Source organism: Macrotis lagotis, chromosome 5 (genome assembly GCF_037893015.1).
Source record: "Macrotis lagotis isolate mMagLag1 chromosome 5, bilby.v1.9.chrom.fasta, whole genome shotgun sequence".
NCBI lineage: Eukaryota > Metazoa > Chordata > Mammalia > Peramelemorphia > Peramelidae > Macrotis > Macrotis lagotis.
The window spans coordinates 4,076,307-4,097,596 of record NC_133662.1 but is presented as its reverse complement, the minus strand read 5'-3'; the positions used below and the strand labels follow the sequence as shown (position 1 = coordinate 4,097,596).

General features: G+C 39.3%; 1 protein-coding gene across 11 annotated transcripts in view; it reads right to left on the bottom strand.

Annotated features, from left to right (window-relative positions):
• SPDEF (SAM pointed domain containing ETS transcription factor) overlaps positions 1–21,290 on the bottom strand; it is a 118,746-nt gene that overhangs the window by 11,622 nt on the left and 85,834 nt on the right. For all 11 annotated transcript variants that reach the window (XM_074236504.1, XM_074236506.1, XM_074236507.1 and 8 more), the window contains one exon: positions 9,774–10,220. In XM_074236504.1, coding sequence (XP_074092605.1) covers positions 9,774–10,220 — 447 coding nt within the window. The remainder of the gene's footprint in view (positions 1–9,773; positions 10,221–21,290) is intronic.

Here is a 21,290-nt window from a genome sequence, read left to right as displayed (position 1 = left end):
TATTTTGTATTAGAACATTTAAGTACCTAATACATAAATAAGCCCAGTTCATTTCAACAAACATTTATTTGGCTATTGCTACATCTCAGGGAAAGGGCAGTGTGGCAGAGAAGAGAGGGCCTTTGTGGAAAGAGGCCCAGAGTTCAAATCCCACCTTTTATACATTCTAACTGTGTGCCCCTGGGGAAATCACTTCACTTCTCAGCAGACCCAGGCAACTCTCTTAAGAAAATAATACTTTTTTTAAAAAATTTATTTATTTAAGGCAATGGGATTAAGTGACTTTGAACTCAGTTCTTCTTGACTCCTGGGCCAGTGCTCTATCCACTACACCACCTAGTTGACCCCAAGACAGGAAGACTTAACCTTTATTTTGTAACATGGACCCCTTTGTTGGTCTGGTAAAGCCTGTTTCAGAATAATGTTTTTATATAATTGAATGAAATGAGAGAGGTTAGGGAAAATAAAGATGCAATTTTTTTTCCTTCCAAGTTTATAGAGCTCCTGAAATCTATTCATGTACCACTTTTTTTTTGGTGGGTCTATAGATCAAGGAATCTAAATAAATTGGGACAGCTAAGTGGTCCAAAAGAATGAGTCAGGAATATCCAAGTTCAAACACTTACCAGCTGTGTGACCCTGGGCAAGTCACTTAACCTCAATTCCTGCTCAAGACTCTGAAGAGCAGCTCTGTAGAGCTGCCCTGAGGAGGGAATTTCCTCACCAGGAATTTCTCATATTAATGAATCATAAATTCCATTCTTTTCTTTTTCTTTGCCTTACCTTGCCTTGTGTTGGTTATACAAAAAAAAAAAAATGGAAAACAAGATAGTCTTTGTCCTTGGGGAGCTTACAGTCTAAAATGGAGATCCAACATGTAGACAAGTAAGTAATATACAAAGCAGAGTGTGAGAAAGGTAAAGGGGAGGTTCAGAAGGAGAACAATCAGAAAACAAAAGGAAGGAGACCTTTCAGAAGCTGGGAGCCCAGAAGGATTCAGAGAGAAGCCTGAATCTACATCCTATTTCAGTTATGACTGACTTTTGTGACTCCATTGGGGTTTCTAGGCAAAGACACCAGAGTGGTTTGCCATTTCCTCATTTAATAGTATTTCCCCCATTATAATGCTATTCCAGTAATATAATGGTTATATTGATTTTCAATAATGATAGTTTTCAATAATCATTTTTGTAAGATTTTCATTTCCAAATTTTTCTTCCTAAATCCCTTCTTTCCCCCCTTCCCAAGACAGCAAGTAATCTGATATGGGTTATCCATGTACAATCATGGCATTTTCTTGTCCAGCTCATTTTGCAGATAAGGAAACTGAGGCAAATAGAGTGAAATGACTTGTCTGGGGTTACACAGCTAGTAAGTGTCTGAGGCTAGATTTGAACTTAGGAAGATGAGTCTTCAGGCCAAGCACTCTATACACTCAGCTGTTAAATTGATTGTGAAGTTCATTTTTTGACCATATCTAACCCCTTTCTCAATAAACTCCAGGATTCTCTATCATTTCTAGAATTAAATATAAAAATCCTTTGTTTACCAATTGACAAATGGTCAAAGATATGCAAAGGCAATTTACAGATGAGGAAATCAAAGCTATCCACAGTCTTATGAAAAATTGCTCTAAATCATTATTGATTAGAGAAATGCATATTAAAGCATCTCTGAGGTACTACCTCACACCTCTCAGATTGACCAAAATGACCAGAAAGGATAATGTTCAATGTTGAAAGGGATGTGGGAAATCTGAGACATTAATACATTGTTGGTGGAGCTGTGAGCTCATCCAACCTTTCTGGAGAGCAATTTGGAATTATGCCCAAAGGGCAATAAAAATGTGCATACCGTTTGATCTTTGATCCAACAATACCACTACTAGGTCTATAGCCTGAAGAGATCATGAAAAGGGATAAAAATATTACTTGTACAAAAATATTCATAGTAGCCCTGTTTGTGGTGGAAAAGAATTGGAAATTGAGTGAATGTCCATCAATTGGGGAATGGCTGAACAAACTGTGGTATATGTATGTTATGGAACACTATTGTTCTATTAAAAATGAAGAAGAATGGGATTTCAGAAAAGCCTGGAAAGACTTGCATGAACTGATGCTGAGTGAGATGAGAAGAACCAGAAGAACAGTATACACCATAACAGCAATGTGGGGGTGATGATGAACCTTAAATGGACTTAGTCCATCAGTGCAATAATCAGGGACAATTTTAGAGTACCTATGACACAGAATACCATCTGTGCCCAGAGAAAGAACTGTGGAGTTTAAACAAAGATCAAAGTCTATTACCTTTATTTTAAGTGTCTTATATATTATATAATTTTACCATCTCTAATATTTTATTTTCTGCACAAGGATATGATTTCTCTCTCAACACATTTAATTTAGATCAGTGTATAGCATGGAAAAATGTAAAGATTATCAGACTGCCTTCTGTGGGGGGTGGGGGGAGGGGAGGGAGGGTGGGAGAAAATTTTAAAATTCAAAACCTTTCAAAAATGATAGGTAAAAACTACTATTGTATATAATTGGAAAACAAATAAAATATTAATAAAACATCCTTTATTTAATATTCAAAGCCTTTCATAAATGGGCTAGCTCCTACCTTTCTAGTCTTCTTATACTTTACTCCCCACCACACACTCTGATCCAGTGTCCTTGCTGTTCCTTGAAAAAGATAATTAATTTCCTGACTGGGTATTTTCACTGGCTATCCTCCATTTCTAGAATTTTCTCCCTCTTCCATCTTCACTTCCTGGCTTCCTTCAAGCCCTAAAGACCTTCTACAAGAAGTTTTTCTCTAAACAAAAATACTTCTAGGAGTTGTGTTTTTTTTTTTGCAAGGCAAATGGGATTAAGTGGCTTGCCCAAGGCCACAAAGCTAGGTAATTATTAAGTGTCTGAGTCTGGATTTGAACTCAGGGACTCCTGACTCCAGAGCGGGTGCTCCATCTACTGTGCCACCTAGCTGCCCCAACAAAAATACTTATAAGAAGTTTTTCCAGATTCCCCTTAATGCTAGTACCTTTCAGGTTATAAAGAACATATGCGATAAATCTCTCAAGCAAGTCTATATTCATGGGGGGAGGGGGTATTTCATTTACTCTTAAACAAGAATATTTTATTAATGTAAAAAAAAACATTTATACAAAATGAGAATAAAAAATAAAATAAAGAAAAATAAAAAAAGAATATATGCATACTCTTAGATCAAACAATGACACTGTTAGATCTGTGTCCTAAGATAAAAATTTTTTAAAAAGGAAAAAGATATATATATATATATATATATATATATAAATATTTTTAGCAGCTCTTTTTAGGGGTGGCAAAGAATTGGAAACTGAAGTGATGTCCATCAGTTAGGGAATGACTGAACAAGTTGTATATAATTGTGATGGAATACAATTATGCTATTAGAAATGATGAGTAGGATGATCTCAGAAAAAGGTGGAAAGATTTACATGAACTGATGCAAAGTGAAATGAGCAGAATCAGGAGAACAGTAAAAGCAATTATATATGATGAACAACTGGGAAATATTTTGTTATTCTCATCTATACAAGGATACAAGACAATTCCAAAGGATTTATAATAAAAAATACTATCCATGTCCAGAGAAAAACTGGTGGAGCCTGAATGCAGGAGGAAGCATACTTTTTCTTTATTTTTCTTGGATTTTTGTCTGTATTTTCTTTCACAACATTACTAACATGGAAATATGTTTTGCATGACTGCACATTATAATCTGTATCAAATTGCTTTGCCTTCTCAATGAGAGGGAACTAGGTGTTGAAGAGAATTTAAGATTCAAAAATTTTAAAAAATGTTAAAAATTGGGGCAGCTAGGTGGTGTAGTGTATAAAGCACTGGCCTTGGAGTCAGGAGTACCTGGGTTCAAATCCTGGTCTCAGATACTTAATAATTACCTAGCTGTGTGGCCTTGGGCAAGGCACTTAACCCCATTTGCCTTGAAAAAACCTAAAAAAAAAGTTAAAAATTGTTTTTACATATAATTGGTAAAAAATAAAATATTAAAATTTTAAAATGTTAGTGCCTTTTCTCTACTGATTATCTCCCATTTATCCTGTATATAGCTTGCTCATACCTGGTTGTTTGCATGCTATTCCCCTCATCAGATTATGAGTTTCCTGAAAACAGGAATTGTCTTTCTCGATATCCTAGACACTTAACCAAGTGTCTTTCTTATAGTAGATGCTTAATAAATGTTTATTAACTGATTGATGAGCTAGAAGTAGTCCTACAGCTAAGAAGAGAATGAAGAGAAAGCAGGGTCATATAAGACAAAGAAAGAGAATCTAGAAGGAGGAAAAGGGCCAACAGCATTTAGTTCACCTCCCCACCCTATCTCCTTGAAGATTTCAGGATGGTGTATATATACACCCTCATATTTTAGTGTCAGAAAATTCTATTTTTTGTGGCTCCTGGGCTATTATTAAATGAAAGGTCAAGACATATGCATTACAGAAAAGGCTCAAAGCTATCAGTAGAAAGTAACTATCAACGGGGAACAAGTTTCAAACCTTGTCCAGCTTCGGCTAGGTCTGTACATGGTTCAGCATGTGCTCTATCAAACTTGTGACTATTTTCCTAGGTGAACTTCTCCATAATCAAAGTGGACTAACTGAAGGCTGCCAGGACTGGTCTGGGAACCTGGAGGGAGGAGCTAAGAAAGCACTCCAACACCACCACTGTTAGAGAGGTGTCATAGGCTGAAAGGGCTCTTTGCTTGACCAGATGACATCTTTCTCCCAAGAAAAGATGACTGACCTACCCAAGGACCAAGATAATTGTGAAACTCCTAGGAAAGAAGTGTGGTGTGAGGGAAAGAGAACATGGGATTTGAAGTCAGAAAACTTAGGTTTGACAAATTTAGCTTTGTTGAACCCTATGAACCTACTTGGTACATTATCTGTGTGACCCTGGGCAAGTTTTTTAACCTCTATTTGCCTCAGTTTCCTTACTGGTCAAAATGAATGCAATAACCTCTAAAGTTCAACTGGTACTTAAATGGATAGAATCCTGGAACTGGAGAGTTCAAATCTAACCTTAGACTCCTACAAGCTATGTAACTATCATTTAAATTTTGTTTGCCTCAATTTCCTTAAATATAAAATAATAGAGCTGTTATGAGGATAAAATGGCATACTAGTCATAAAAAAATGACATAAAAATGCTTATTTGCTTTCCCTCCCCCAACTGTAAACCTGAGATCATTCATTTAATCAACAAAATTTGTTATGTCAGTCAGGAAACTGAGTTCTGGGAATTTAATGACAAAAATGAAACAGTGCCTGCTTTCCAGAAGCTTACATTCTACTGGAGAAAATAACATGTTTCTACTGAAAGTTAATGCTAGAGAAATCAATGAAAAATATTTACAAAGAAATTATAAAGTAATTTTAGAGGAGGTCCTAATAACTAGGGAGGATCAGGAAATGTCCTGTCTTTTGAGCTGAGCCTTGAAGGGGACTAGAGATGCCAAGAGGTAGAGATGATGAAAGATCAAATGCCAGGAAAATCTGGACAAAGGCACAGAGACTGAGATGGAATGTCATCTACAGGGAACAGTAGGTGAACCAGTTTGACTGGACCATAAAGTATATGAGGAGGAGTAATGTGAGATGGGTCTGGAAAGATAGGTTGGAATCAGATCTTTAAAATGTCAGACAAGGGAATAGGCATTTTATCCTGGAGGCAATGGGCAGCCAAGGATGTTTTTAAGTAGGAGAGTGATAAGATCAGAACTGTGCTTTAAAAGGATTATCATTTTGGCAATTGTGGAGAGACTGGATTAGAGAAAGGAAAAGACTGGAGGCAAGGAGACCAATTAGAAGACTGTAGCATTAGTTCAGGCAAGAAGTTATTAGGGCTTGAATTAGGGAGCTGTCTATGTGAGTAGAGAGAATGGAACAAATTTAAGAGATGTTGTTGAGATAGAATTGACAATTGATTAGAAATGGGGGAAGGGGAAGGGAGAGGGAAGAAACCAAAATAACTTTAAAGTTATAAGTTTGAGTGGTTAGAAATAGTGAAAATAGAAAAAAGGATGGGGTGATGGGGAGGGGAGATGATAAGTTCTGTTTTAGACATGTTGAATAAATTTTGAGCTGGCTTGTGAGACATGCAGTTGGAGTTACCCAACAGGTCAATCAATAAACATTTATGAAGCACCAGGTACTGTGCTAATCCCTGAGGATATGAAAAGAGGGAGGTGGTTGATGATGCAAGCCTGAAGTAAGGAGAGTGACAAGAACTGAATATATAGAGTTGGGAATGATTTCTATAGAGATAATTGAACCCATAGGAACTATGAGGTTGGCAAGAGAGATGGTGTGTGTGTGTGCATATATATATATATGTATATATATATATTTACATTTATATCTATATCTACATCTATATCTATATACAAAGAGACAGAGACAGAGACCAAGACAGAGAAGTGGAGCCAGGCAGAACTTTGATGGGCAACATGGCAAGGCCTGGAAGATGATCTAGTAAAGGACTCTGAAAAGCAGAAGCCAGGTAAGAAGAGAATTAGGAGAAAGCATTGTCACTGAAACTTAGAAAGGAGAGAGTACCCAAGAGAAGCTACAGGCCATGTCAGAAGCTTTAGAAAAGTCAAGAGACACGAGGGCTGAGAGAAACCAGTCATTTTTAATTCTAGTAAGCAATTAAGAGAACATTAATAACCTTGAAGAGTAGTTCAATTGTATGATGAGGTTAGAAGCTATATTAGAACAGGCATAGAAGTGAGGGAAGAGGAAAGGGAGGAAATATATTGGACAATAACTTGAGGGGATGATAAGCTCAAGGGAACGTTTTTTTAAAGATGAGGAGGATATGGAAATATTGATGAACAGTAGAGAAGGAGGCAATAGATAGGCAGAAATTGAAAATTAAAAATTAAGCCAAGATAATTAAGGTAGCAGCTTGCTAAAAGAGATAGGAGGGGAAGAAGTCAAAGGGGTAAGAACAGGAATTGATCTTGAATAGAATGGCCACCTCTTTCTTCTTCAGAGGCGAGAGCAAAGAAGAGAATTCCTATTCTCTCACTGCAAGGAAGTGGCAAGGAGTTTGGACACAAAGAATGGGAAGGAGGGATGAGTAGAGGAAGCAAGATAATTTATATTTTTGAAATGAGAGGCTTGAGCAGGTCTAAGAGCTTTGGAATAGCTATTGTAGGCAATATGAAAGAGTCTCTCAGGGAAGGATAAAAAGATTACCATGCAGTAGAGAGAGCCCAGTTGAGATCAGATGCCATAAATGTGCAGTGGACCCAGTCTATATGGTATTTAATTTCTTCCAAGGCTGTTAGGCAGTTGGTGGGGGGGGGGGGGTGATAATTCAAAGTATTGAATCAGATAAAGACAGGACAAAGACCCTATTTGTCTCAGTTTCCTCATCTGTAAAATGAACTGGAGAAGAAAATAACAAACCACTCCAGTATCTTTGCCAGGAAACCCCCAAGTGGGATCATAAACAGTGGGATGAGGCTGAAATGACTGAATGATAACAATTGTTTTTGACGATAACAATAATAAGAATGTTAGGAATAATAATGGGATAAGAAGGGCAGGGCTATTGCTCCCAGAGCTTATGTAATTATTAATGATTAATTAGGAAGTTCTTAGATTTAGTTTCAGGCTTTGTTTCTATATTCTACAAAAATTTTGTTTTTATTCCTATCCCTTAGGTGCTAAGAAAGAAGCACTTTTAAAAAATGCAACCATGTTTTCTTTCCCCTTAGTTCTAATTCCATTTTCACAACATGAGTAATTTGTAAATATGTTAAATACATCTGTCCATGTACAACTTAGGCCAGATTATTTGCTGCCATGAAGAGGGGGGGAGGGAATGAAGGGTGGTAGAAAAATGTGAAACTTGCAAATGGATGAATGTCAAAAAAAAATACAACCATGGTGCCATTCTACACTAAAAGAGAAACTGTCCTGGCAAGGCAAGGGATAGAAGCAGAAGTAAGGGGAGATCATAGCGTGGCTGCACCCTTATATTTTGGGGGAGTTTACAAATCCAACTCATGTCCCTTCTCATCTGGTTCACATTTTATCAAATGTGTGTCTTCATTTCTCCAGTGCCTAACCCAAGGGTATTGCATAAAAGGATACCCAGGCCTGCATCAACACCTGGAAAACATATTCTGACATTCCCTTTCACCAAACAGACACCCAAGCCTCTGGAGATGCCAACTGTCAGCTTGACACATTTCACATTTATATAATTGCATTAAGGCTTAAGCATTTCCATAGTCTCTGGAGCTGAGAGGAAAATTAGAGTTCTGCCAGTCCAAACCCTCATTTTATAAAAAAAGAGGAAACCAGAGCCAGGAGGCTGTTTGTTGCTAAAGATCCCACATGGACACAGAACAGCTGGAATTCAAACGCCAATCTTGTGACTGCATCACACCTCAGTCCACCCTTCCTTCACCCCACCATGAAGCAAGGCAGGGCAGGTATTCTTATCCTTATTTTACAGGGGTAGAAAGCACAAAGAGGCCCAGCATCACCCGGCTCAGTAAATAAGAACCGGAGCTGGAAGTCAGGTTTTCTGACCCCAGGACCAGGTTTCTTTCAACCAAGCCACACAGCTTAGAGAGTGCAGAATGGCCAAGATACAAAGCTCAGGAATCTTATCCTGAGATCTCCTTAATCTAACCATAGAGACCAACGCAGCTTCCGGAACTAACTCGCCCAGTCTAAAGTCTCTGGGTCTTGCAACTCTGGGGTGAGGCCGCCTTAGGAAGGAGCAGAAAAGAAGCCTAGAGAGGATTGGGGCTGGGGCTCCACTGAAGGGATGGGCTCAGTGTGGCTGGGGCCATTTCTTCAAGTCCTCAATGCTGTCAAACATGCACCAGGAGTAGACTGAAATGGGAGATGTTCCAAGAGGGGTGACCTGGGGGAGAGTGATCATCAGCTATCTCCCTTTCAGGAGCTCAGTTCCTTTCTCAAAAATAAGGAAGAGGGTTTGACCAAACAATCCCTAAAAGTCCCTTGCAGGTCTGACATTCCACATTCTTTGTCTTAATGTTCAGTATTTTAAGGGACCTTCCAGTTCTAACATCTATGTTCTTTATCCTAACATTCTATATTTTAAGGAACTTTCTAGGTCTGACATTCTATGTTTCTTGTTTTAACATTGCATGTTCTAAGGTCCCTTCTAGTTCTGATAATCTATGTTCTGACCTTCTATGTTCTGATGACCCTTCCCCAGATTCCATGTTCTAATGTCAGATATTCTGCATTCTATGCTCTAAGGTACCTTTTACCTCTGACTTTGACTGAATATAAAGGAAACTTAATGGACGGAGTACATATGAGACTTAGATTATTTTTTTAAACACACCACTTAACAGAGAATACCCCTCAAAGGGTATGTGTATGGGGTTGCGGGGGGGGGGGGGGGGGGGGGGGGAGGTAGGCACAGGCAAAACTTGGTGACTTACTCCTCCATATTTCCAAACTTCTAAGGCCTATTCTGGTTTCAAGAGACTGATAGTTCCCTCCCTCCCACTAAAAATTCAGCTCCCAGCCTCCCCAAGGCCCCCCACCCCATTCTCCCCAGGGACCCCCCACCCTCCCCTCCCCAGGGTCCCTTCATCCCAGCCTCCCCAAGACCCCTTCACCCCCACCTCCTCAAGATCTCTTCATCCCAGCCTCCCCAAGGCAACTTCACCCCAGCCTTCCCAGGGCCCCCTCACCAGCCTCTGACCTGCAGTGATGTTGAGAAGCTTGCAGGCAGTCTCAATGTCTTTCAGCACCTCTCCGACCACCATGGACTGGACTTGCTCCAGCGAGTGCTCCTCCAGGGTCAGGTTGCCTGGGGAGTAGTCTAGACTGGCCCCCTGGGCCTGACTGTCAATGATGGGGCACTGCTCTGGCTCCTTGGGGGCCTCCTCCGGGCATTCATCGATGGGGCCCTTCCCTCCCCAGGTTCCCTCTTCAGGGTACAGCATATCAAAGTAGGAAAGGTAGAAGGCTGACAAGCCCTGCTCAGGTGTGGCAGGGGGGCTGGGGCTCCAAACTCTCCTCTCAGTCCCTGATCTCTTTTCCATGCTGTTCCGTAGCCCTGTTTCTGGTAAGAGGAGGCGGGTGGGTGAAGGGGTACTCAGTCCAGGGCTGGCGCTGCCCATAGCTCCACTCAGGTTGACCGAGGTGTCTGTGGAGGATAGTATAGAGTAAGGATTTCAGCTTCATCCCCAAGGTCCCGCTCCTTAGCAGGGGATGCTAAGCCTGTTAGGGGGATAACGGACTGGGCAGGTACTCTGTCTGGCTCAGGGCAGGCAGGGGAGGGAGCTCAGATGCTGTGGAAGACAGACAATACATTGGAAAAGGAAAATGCACCAAGGCTAGGGACAGATGGGGTGAAAGGAGGCAAAGTATTCTGGCCAGAGTCTCCCAATGGTGAAGTTGGGGTTCTTAGGTCAAGGAGCAGAGGAGAAAGAACTTCCCCTTCATCAGATGATGATGATTAGAGAAGGGGAAGTTGTGGTTCAAGGTGCTGATCTCAGGAGTCTCTGGCTGGGGGGGGTACATTTTAACAATAACAATATTAATAATAATTTTAATATGATATAATATATAATAAACAATAACAAAAATAATGAGAGTTGAAATTTATATATTACTTAAATTAATCAATTATATTGCTTAATATAATTACTTAAAGCAGTTTACAGAGGTGGGCATAATTATTCCCATTTGAGAGCTGAGGTTCAGAAAAATTAAGTACATTTTCTAGGTGAGTGGCAACGTCAGCTCCCCTGATGCCCTATGATTAGATCCTCACTCTTAGCCTTTACAGACACCATGTTTCCTCCATGACCCGATTTCCCATCAATTAAGAGCTAGAAGATGTGAATTTGAATTCCAATTCTACCCCTTACTAGCTGGGTGACCTTGGATAAGTCACTCTCTGTCATCTGTAAAATGAAGGAGTTGAACTAGATCACCTCTAAGGTCCCTTCCAGTTTCAAATCCATGGTCCTATAGTCTCCTAGCTTCTCTGTGCTACTGACTTCATCAGAAAGCACCATCCAGAAATATTACCATCCATCCTGCCTCTAGGCTAGGCAGGCCCCTTGGGGTAAGGGGGCCTATCTATGCCTTAGTCCCCTGACCTATTTCTTCAGAAAAAAAAAGTTCTCTAATTCTTGTCTGAATAATCTATCCTAGCTTCAAGTTTAAATAGCAATTGTTTCTGTTCTGACTAGAAACTCTAAGGGTCTTTCCCTCCCCATCCCTTTTGTGAAGATAAAGTAGGCCACCTTTTACTTCAGTTCTTACCCACAGTTAATAAGTATCTAAATAGGATCGGAACTCAGGTATTCCTGAGTCAAGGTTCAGTTTTCTATCCACTGCATTGTCTAACTTCCTCAGTTAGGGCAGCAAGATGGGATAGTGGGTACAGTGCAGGCTCTGAAAACAGGAGGACCTTAGTTCAAATCCAACCTCAGATACCTACTAGCTGTGTGAACTTGGGCAAGTCATTTAACCCTGACTGCCTCATATTTAGGGTCATCTCCAGTCATCCTGATTCATATCTGGCCACTGGTTCCAGATGTCTCTGGAGGAGAAAAGTGAGGCTGGTGACTAAGCACAGTTTTCTCACTCAAATCTAATTCATGTTGTCATGGCATCACCTCCCTGATGTCAGTGGTCTTCTTCAAGAAGGAAGGACAAATATTATTGTTATTAGTATTAGTATTACCTGCCCAAAGCTCCACTCAGGTTGACCTAGGTGTCTGTGGAGGATAGTAGAGTAAGGATTGAATACTGAATACATGTTGCCTCAGGCAAGCTGAAATCTGAGAAAGACCTTATCTTAAAAAAGTCAAAGTCTCCCACTGTACCCAGGCCCATTGTCAGTCATCCTGCTTTAGGATTTGCTACTGGACTCCAATGATTCTGGAGGAGAGTTTTGTCTCACAACCAATTCACTTGCAAGTCAAGACATCACCCTAATGACATCTTTGGTCCTCTCCTAGGACAAAGGATGAACAACAATCCTACTGTACCCCACCCCCTCTCTCCCCACAAATATACACAAAGGAGGAAGTGCCTTCAGAAGTCTAACTTCAATGCTTCCTGTGTGACATAACCTGGTCCTCAGGGACAATTTAGTTGGTTGTATTGTTACCTGTATATAAGTATTATATATGTATAGGTATTTACATATATGAAAAAATAAAAATTTATTTTCCTGATTATGAGTAAATACAATTTTAATACTTTTTAAAAAGTTTTGAGTTCTGAATTTTCTTCCTCTCTTATTAGCTCCCCTATCCCAAAGATGGAACATAGGTTATACATGTAATCACTAACAAGCTTTCATAAAATATTTTTTTAAAATTGTGAATGCTTTGTCAAAGGAAAGACTTGTGGGAGTCTGGACAACTACTGAATGCTGGTGGACTTGATAAGCTGGAATCCATTTTTTTTCTTATGATAGACATATTTATGGTGGGATTTCAGAGGCATAGGAAGATCATAGGATTTAGACCCTGGTGGGACCTTAGAAATTAATCACCTGAAGTTTTAGAGTTTAGTCTAATACTTTTATTTTTATAGCAGAGGAAACTGAGGTCAGGGAGATTAGGGGATGTGTCCAAGATTCCACCCATAGTGGTAGAAATGAGATTAAAATCCTTGATGTAGACTCCTTGATGGTAGGGACTGTTTCTTTTTCCTCTTTGTGACTTTACAAAATGTGGGTACAATAGTAGGAGCTTAATAAATACTTGAAGGATTGATTTTTTGACTCAAAATCAGTATGAGAACTCCAGAAATAAAATAATAATCCAACACAGTTAGATTCCTCATTGTTCCTTCTCAAACTTCTCAAAACTTCATCTGATGACAATAATTTAAGATTTGCAAAGTTATTTGCACATATTAATTACTTTTAATCCTTACAACAATGCTCTAAGGCAAATGCTATTATCTCCATTTTATAGATATAGCTGTTAAGTGATTTAACAAGATTAGTTAGTATCTGAAGAAGGATTTGAACTTGAGTCTTCCTGACTTCAAGTCTAACACTGTCCACTGTGACACCTATAGTTCCTATCATATTATGTAAAATAAGTTTTTTCTTGGTCTTCCTAGAAACCTGCTCTTTTAAAAATCTTATACCAGACTAAAAGTCTTCATCTTCTTAGGATAGTTACTTAGGGAATAATCATCATGGTATATATAGGTAGAACAGTGGAGCTCTGGTCTGACTCCTACTCAAGTTGGGCAAATAATTTAATTTCTCAGAATGCCAATTTCTTCAACTGTAAAATGTAAGGTAGGGCTGGACTTGATGACTTGTAAGGTTCATTACCATTCTAAATCCATGATATTTTGATCATTTATTCACACTAAAATATTAAGAACTCAGTCTCTCATTCCTCCACCCAGTGTTGAAAGAGAACACAAAAAGAGGGCAATGCTTAACTCAAAAGAAAGAATCAGGAAAGCAAGGGGAATTGGGCCCCATGATTGCTAAGAGTCTCTTCAACATGCTACCATTCTATGATTCTGTGGATTCCTTACTATCAACATTCAAGCATTGAAGTTAGTAACAGAGACATGTAGAGACAAGAGAAGCTTTCCTTAAACCTCAAACTCCAACTACTCCTCCTCTGGCACAAGAAGGACCCTACCTAGGTCTTCAGTCCCATGGACAGAGTCAGAAGAATAAAAATATAGCTTAGAAGTTGAACCTAGCTTTCTAGTAATGGCAGAGAGAAAGAGAGAGAGGGGAGTGGGGGGAAGTTTCCCTTGGCTGTCTCTCTCCCTTTCTTGGGTTTCTTTAAGTGACAAGGTCTGAAAGGTCAGAATGGGGTGGGGTGTGACTGGTGTGGGGGGAAGATAGAAGGAAGATCTGGAATGAGTTCAGGTCCTTCTGTGCAAACACAAGTGTGTGCTGTGGGATGAAGTTATTTACCTTGACTCTCAGGACAGGCTGCACCTATAGTCTATCTCTTCTTGTCCCTCTGTTCCCTGCCTCCTGGGCCCACACCCTTCCCCCCTACCGTGAGTCAGTGCCCCATTAACTACAAAGGTGGGGGAGCCTCTAGAAGTCCTTGTCACTCAAATTAATCACCCATTTTCCACATTTTTCCCCCTTGTCTTCCAATCTGGGCCATATCTTTCCCCCTCCCCCACCTCTGCCACAGTAATGCACTACTGCCAGTCCTGCTGGGCTTCTTGCCAGGAAGAGAAGGATTTTTCCAAGAAGCAGGAGAACTCACTCCTTTTAGTGCTATGGCTATGTTCTTGGCATCAATCACAGGTAGCTGTGGCTTCTGAGTTTTGGAGTTAGGGCAACAGGAGAATGGCCAGGTTGGGGAGTGGCAGCATTTGCCTACTTTGGGAAATAGGGAGCAGAAAAAAGCCCTTCTTTTCCCCATGTCCACACACCTGTAACCCAGTCTCCTCTCACAAGCTTCCCAACCCAATGAAGGACCAAAAAGCTGACTTAATCCTAGCTCCAAGATTTCCTTTTGGGTCACTTTTTCCAAGTGAAAGAGAAGTTAATCATTAACATTAAGGCTGCATAAAAGGTCCAATTGTCTGAAGATTGTACAGAAGGTGGAGGGTGGTGGGGAACATAGCACAGAGGGGAGTGGGGAGTGCCTGAAGGATAAAGGGACTCTTCTGCTTGCCTAATCCAAGAAAGTTAGGGCTTGTATTGTCCAAAGAGAAGGGTTGGGCATCTCCACCAAGCTCATAACCATGGAAGATGAGCAGCAGTGGAGGACAGGGACACATACCTACATGGATCCATTTGTTCTTATCTTGCTCTAGGATTTCTACTTTGGTTTAGTTAGGAGTCTTTGAATTGACACTTTGATAGGGTAGAAAGAGATCCATATTTGAACTAGAGAATTTAGGTTCAAATATATCTCTAGGCAATCGTGGGCAAATCACTTAACTTCTCAGGGCTTCAGTTTCCTCCTAAATGAGGGAGTAACACTAGAAGATGTCTAGGTTCCATTCAGCGCTAACTCTGGTGATCTTGTTCATACTACATTAGTAAGATTCTACAATAAGATTTCTTAACTTGGGGGTGGGTCATAGACCCCTTTGATAGACTGGTCAAGTCTATTGACCCCTTATCAGAAAAAATGTTTTTAAATAATTGAAGGAATGTTAAATTTCAGTTAATGAAAATAAAGATGTGATTTGTTTCCCCTGTCTAAGTTTACAGATCACCCTGAAATCACCCTTGGAGAACAATGGAAATTTGACCCTACAGAAATCCCTAAAAGAAGTTTGCCTTCAATTGCTTCCTTCTCCAATACCCCTGGATTAACACCTCCACACCGATCTTCCTAAAATCCTGCCTGAAAGTTAGTCCCCTAGTCAAAAATCTTCCATGACTCTTCATTGCCTGTCCCACCATGTCCAGACGCTTCAGCTTGGCATTCAAAGCAATGAACTAACTTGATCCTCAAATCTTGTCTCCCCACGTCTCCCCAGTACAGTTTAATCAGACCAACTCCCTATTGACCTCTATATGCTGTGCCCATTTCTTCTCTTACTTATGTTGGACCCTTCTCTCTTGCTCCTCAACCCCACCAAATCTGCCTGGGATCTTCTCATCATCTGTAAAATGGAGGATAATTATAGCACACACCTCCCTGGATTGTTGCCAGGATCAAATGAAAAACTAATTGTTAAGTGCTCAGTTTAGTACTGAGCACCTACTGAGCATTATAGAAATGTTATCTATTATTATTATAATCAGTGCTGATTGATTGATTGATTCTACTTCTACCTCTTCCATGAAGACTTCCCCGAGCACCCAAACTCTCTACTAAGTCCTCCCTCTTATCTAAGATTATAATACTTAGAGACTGATGAACAATTCAACCTTTAATTATACATCCAGGCATGTATTACTAGATAACAGATGTTATCTACAGAGCAGTACTAGATGGTATAGCAGATAGAATATTGGCCTGGACTCTAAAAGCCCTGAATGCAAGACCAGTTTCAGATGCTTATCTGCTCTATAAATCCTAGGTAAGTTTATTAACCTTTGCCTCAATTTCCTCATCTATGACAATGGAGATACACAACTCACACACAGGTAAGTCTCTTAACATCTCTCTCAGTTTTCTCATCTATAAAAATGGAGATAATAACTCCTACCTCAGAAGGGTTGTTTAGATATACTTATAAAGTGCTTTATAAATTTTAAAATGGTAAATAAATGTGGGTTATTCGAGCAATTAAGAATTGCTAATCGTTATCCATCATCTAATTGTTTTGTGTGTGAGTTTTTGAAGTGTTGATTCCTCAGTTCAATTGTAAGCTGCTTGAAGGCAAATATATCCTAAGTGTGCTTCTTCATACCAGGCCCTGCATGATGCAAGGAATAGTGCAGTTAATTACTAAACATTGAGGATCATTTAAAATAGAATGTTAGTGCTTAAAGATTAATAATAAAAGTTAAAGTTTACAGAGTGCTGTAAGGTATGCTAAGATTTTATATATATATATATATATATATATATATGTATATATATATATGCACATATATATATATATAAAATCTCACTTGATCTTTATAACAACCCTATTAATTAGATGCCATTAATTATTTTTCCCATTTTACAGATGAAGAAATTGAGACACAACAAGGTTAGACATGGTTACACATATAATAAGTATCTGAGGTAGGATCTGAACACAGGTGATCCTGACTCCAGTACTCTGGCACTATACCCCCTACTTTCCTCAAACTCTCCATTTTACTAAGGAGGAAACTTACTCTCAGAGAAGGTAAAGTAAATTTTTCAAGAGTCTATGGGTAGTAAATAGCAAAGCTAAGATTTGATCCCAAGTTTCCAGACTCAAAATTTAGGTTTCTTTCCACTACTGTAAAATGACTTCTAGTTGTTGCCTCCTCTGAGAACCCACTCCCCATTCCCCTTGACCCTGAAAGAGAAGGCACCCTGAGGCTAAATTCTGGTCAGTTAGTTTCTGTTAGAACCAAAGGACTGGGTCCTGGTATATCTCTCGTCTCCCTGGGTGATGCCTTCTTCTTTTGCAAAACTTTAGTTGATTTTCTTTGGATTAAGCTATAGACATGGAGGGATCAGCTTCTCTTTGCCACCCTCATTCCACTTCTGGACAAAGGAATTCTGGTAACAGCTGGTGTGGCCAGAGGCCAGAGACTGTCAGGGACTGAATGTTGATGCAGGAGATAGGGAGGATTAAATAACTCCAAAGGCTCCATCCCTCCCTCAGCCCCTAACTCTACCTAGCAAAGAAAAGAAAAGGTTGAAAGAACTAAAATTAGATCAAGTTTCTTTTCTCCCATTCTTTCCCTAATAAAGCTGCCCCCCCCAGAGAAATTTTGTCTCTCCAGGAGCCCTCCAGTTTTTCTCTCATTTCCCTCTGTCCTGCCCTGCCCCCAACTCCACTCTGATTTCATCTGTCATAGTCCTCATCTTCTCAATCAGTGTTTCCTTCAAGTCTTCTGTAAATTTAACCATAATTACACTAAAATCACCATAAAGCTTAACTACAATTCCAAACTCAGAAACTGCCAGAGTTGGGTATTGTTGAGAAGGGGTCTTAAATTCAAAAGGTTCAATGCTTTTTACCCCTATCATCTCATTCCAGATATATGTCCAAGAGATGAGATGGGACTTCAGAATATGGAACATAAGGGTTAAGGTATTTCACCTTGATCTTAACCTCAGTTCTTTCCCTAATCCCAAGATCACAGTCAATTCTACCCCAAAGTTTGGTCTATGATCATAGCATTATTAGTAGTATCGTTATTATTATGTGGCATTAGAGCTAGAAGACATCTTAGTGATCATGTCATCCAGAGTTTTGTCCCATTTCAATGTAGTTTTAAACTATAAGGAAATATTTAAATATCATATTTAATTTACATATGTATATATATTTATGTCATTAGTTTCCTTGGTAATCTTTCATTCTTAACTTTAGGCATTGAAAAATATTATTCTGAGGGCAGCTAGGGATACAGTGGATAGACCACTGACCCTGGAGTCAGGAGGACCTGAGTTCAAATCCAGCCTCAGACACTTAATAATAACCTAGCTGGGCAAGTCACTTGACCCCACTGCCTTTCAAAAACCAAAAAGAAAAAAAAAAGAAAAATATTATCCTGAGGAGTCCATAGGTTTCACTAGACTGCCAAAGGAAAGGGTATATCTGACACCCAAAAGGTTAAGAACCCTTACTGTAGTACAACTCTCTCATTTTACAGATGGGGAGATGGAAGCCCAGAGGAGGGGAATGACTTGTCTAAGGTCACAGATCAAGCAGAGCCAAGATGAATCTGTACCTAGTACCAGAGCCCTATCCATATAGCTTGCAGCTAGTCCCTCCCCAAGTCAAGTCCATTATGGGGCAGTGGAGGGAAAATATGGGGCATAAATCAAATTGAATGTTTTGGTCACATTGTTTTGTGAAGTTTTAAATCCACCTTTTTTTTTTTCACCAGATGTCTTCAATTAGAGCAGAGATTCTTAAACCTGAACTTTTTTTTAATTGATTGTCTTTCAATAGAATTGGTTTCCTTTGTAATCCTATGTATTTTATTTAAAAACAGTCTTTTGAAAGAGTTCAGAAGTTTCAACAGTTTGCCAAAGAGGTTCATGACCAGTGGAATTAAAATCTGGATTATCACTTCCCAGCACTATTACAGAGATGACCCTTACATACAAATAGACTAGTTTACCTCAGAATTGTCTTCTAGCTACAAGATAATGAGATTCTAAGTTAGTAGGTTTTCTTGGGGCTCTTCCTCCATAAAACTCTCTGAGTTATCTCACCTTTTACAGTTTAGAACTCAACTGGGAATAGGCAAAAACTTGGGGCTTGGCAAACAGCTGGAAGCTTGTGTGCTCTTGGGTGCTGGCTTGGGGTTCAGTTATCTGGTCAACAAGCTAGAAACTTGGAGAGAACTGCAGTTTCCCCAAAATCAATGGGACATTGAGGGCTGAATTCTTTTCAGGCTCTTCAAGATTTTGTTTCTATCCCCTCACCTTATCCTGCCTATTTTCTCTCTTCTCTGTTATCTCCTCTCTTATGCTTTTCTATATTTTAAATTCTCTCCCCCTGCCTCTTTTTTCTATTTTGTCTATCTCTTCCACTACTTTCCTTCTCATTCTCTTTCTCCCCCATCCCTCTTCTCCTTCTCACCTCTCTCTGTTTGTCCCCTCTTTCTCACGCTTCTTCTTTCTCCTTTTTCTACATCTTTCTCTTCTTTATGATTCTTCCTTGTCTATCTCTGTCACTACTTCCTTTTCATTTTCATTCTCTTCTATCTCTCCCTTTCTCTTTTTCCACGTCTTTCTAACTCTTTTTTTCTTTCTTCCTCTTCCCAACCTCCCTCCTCTCTTCTTCCTTTTTCTTTCACCTCTTTCTGGTTCCAGCTCTCACTATCTCCCTTTTTATTCCCTTCTCATCTCCCTCATCCTACCCCCTTCTCTTTCCCTGTCTCCTTGCTCTCATTTTCTTTCCTCTCTCTTTCTCCCTCTTTTCCTCTCCACCCACCCTCAGTGTCTCTCTCATTCTAATTGGTTTCTTCTCTTTTCTTTTTACATTTTTATTTAAAGTTTTGAGTTCCAAATTCTATTCCTCTTCCCCCCCCCCCCGCAGGTAAACAATTAAATATAGATTATAATTATGTAAAATATTTTTATATCAATAATTTGAAGACAAAAAAAGAAAAAAATGAAAGTGAAGACCATGCTTCAATCTGTATTCAAACAATACCAGTTCTTTCTCTGGAGGTGGATATTATGCTTCAACATTAGTCTTTTGGAATTGTCTTGGAGCATTGCATTACTGAGGATAGCTAAATCATTTAGAGTTCTTCATAAACAATATTATTACTGTATGCATTGTCCTCCTGGTTCTGTTCACATCACTATGCATCAGTCCATGTAAGCCTTAATAAGTTTCTCTGAAATAATCCTGCTTGTCATTTATTATAGCACAATAATATTCCATTTCACTGAAATACCACAATTTATCTAGTCATTTCCCAACTGATTGGGAATCCTTCAAAAAAAATCAATCAAATCCCTTCAATTTCTAATTCTAAGCCACCACACAAAGAGCTTCTATAATTTTTTCCCACAAATAGATCCCTTTCCCCCTTTTTTTGGAAGTCTTTGGGATATAGATAGCAGTGATATTGCTAGATCAAAGGGTATGCACAGATTTATAGATCTTTGGGCATAGTTCCAAATTGCTTTCCAGAATGTTTGGTTCATTAACAATTTCACATTAATGTCCCAATTTTCTCACATCTCCTCCAACATTCAATATTTTCATTTTTTTCCATATTAGTCAATCTTATAGATGTGAAAAACTTGCTCAGAGTTTTTTAAATTTGCATTTTTCTAATTGATAGTGATTTGGAGCATTTTTCATATGACTATAGATAGCTTTGATTTCTTTGTCTGAAAACTGCCTATTTATATCCTTTGACCATTTATCAATTGGGGACTGACTTCCATCAATTTCTTTTCAGACCTCTTTGACCTTAGTGTGATTTCACCTGACATGCCCATTTTTCAGATCCAAGCTATCCAAGATATCTCCATTTGTCATCTCCCTTGTTTCACTCCCTTATATTCACACCATGTTATATCTCCTATTCCCTGATAAAAGGGAGATATTTTTGAAAGGAGAAGGAAGAAGGAGTGATCCAGGAGTGCCTTTTGTGGGATTAGAGATACAATTTTCCCTGACTAGCTCTCCTCTGTCACCTAACACTATCCAAACTTCTTCTCCTTGGTTTTTTCCTCTTTTCCAACCCCTAATGAGCTTCACCTTTGCATGTCTCCCTCATTCTTTTTTTTTTTTTTTTTTTTTTTTTTTTAGTTTTTGCAAGGCAAATGGGGTTAAGTGACTTGCCCAAAGCCACATGACTAGGTAATTATTAAGTGCCTGAGACCGGATTTGAACCCAGGTACTCCTGACTCCAGGGCCAGTGCTTTATCCACTGCACCACCTAGCTGCCCCCTCCCTCATTCTTTACAGTACTGCTGACAAGAAAGTTTTCCTTAGAGAGCAACTCCATGTCTCTAATATAGACAATGGGAATATGAAGGGAAATGGGAAAATTAGAACACAGGGTGATAGGGAATAGAGATGGGAAATGAGAGGAATAAGAGGATGTCATTAGTAAAAATAATTATGGCTGCCATGATACAATATAATGTGATCTGACATCATA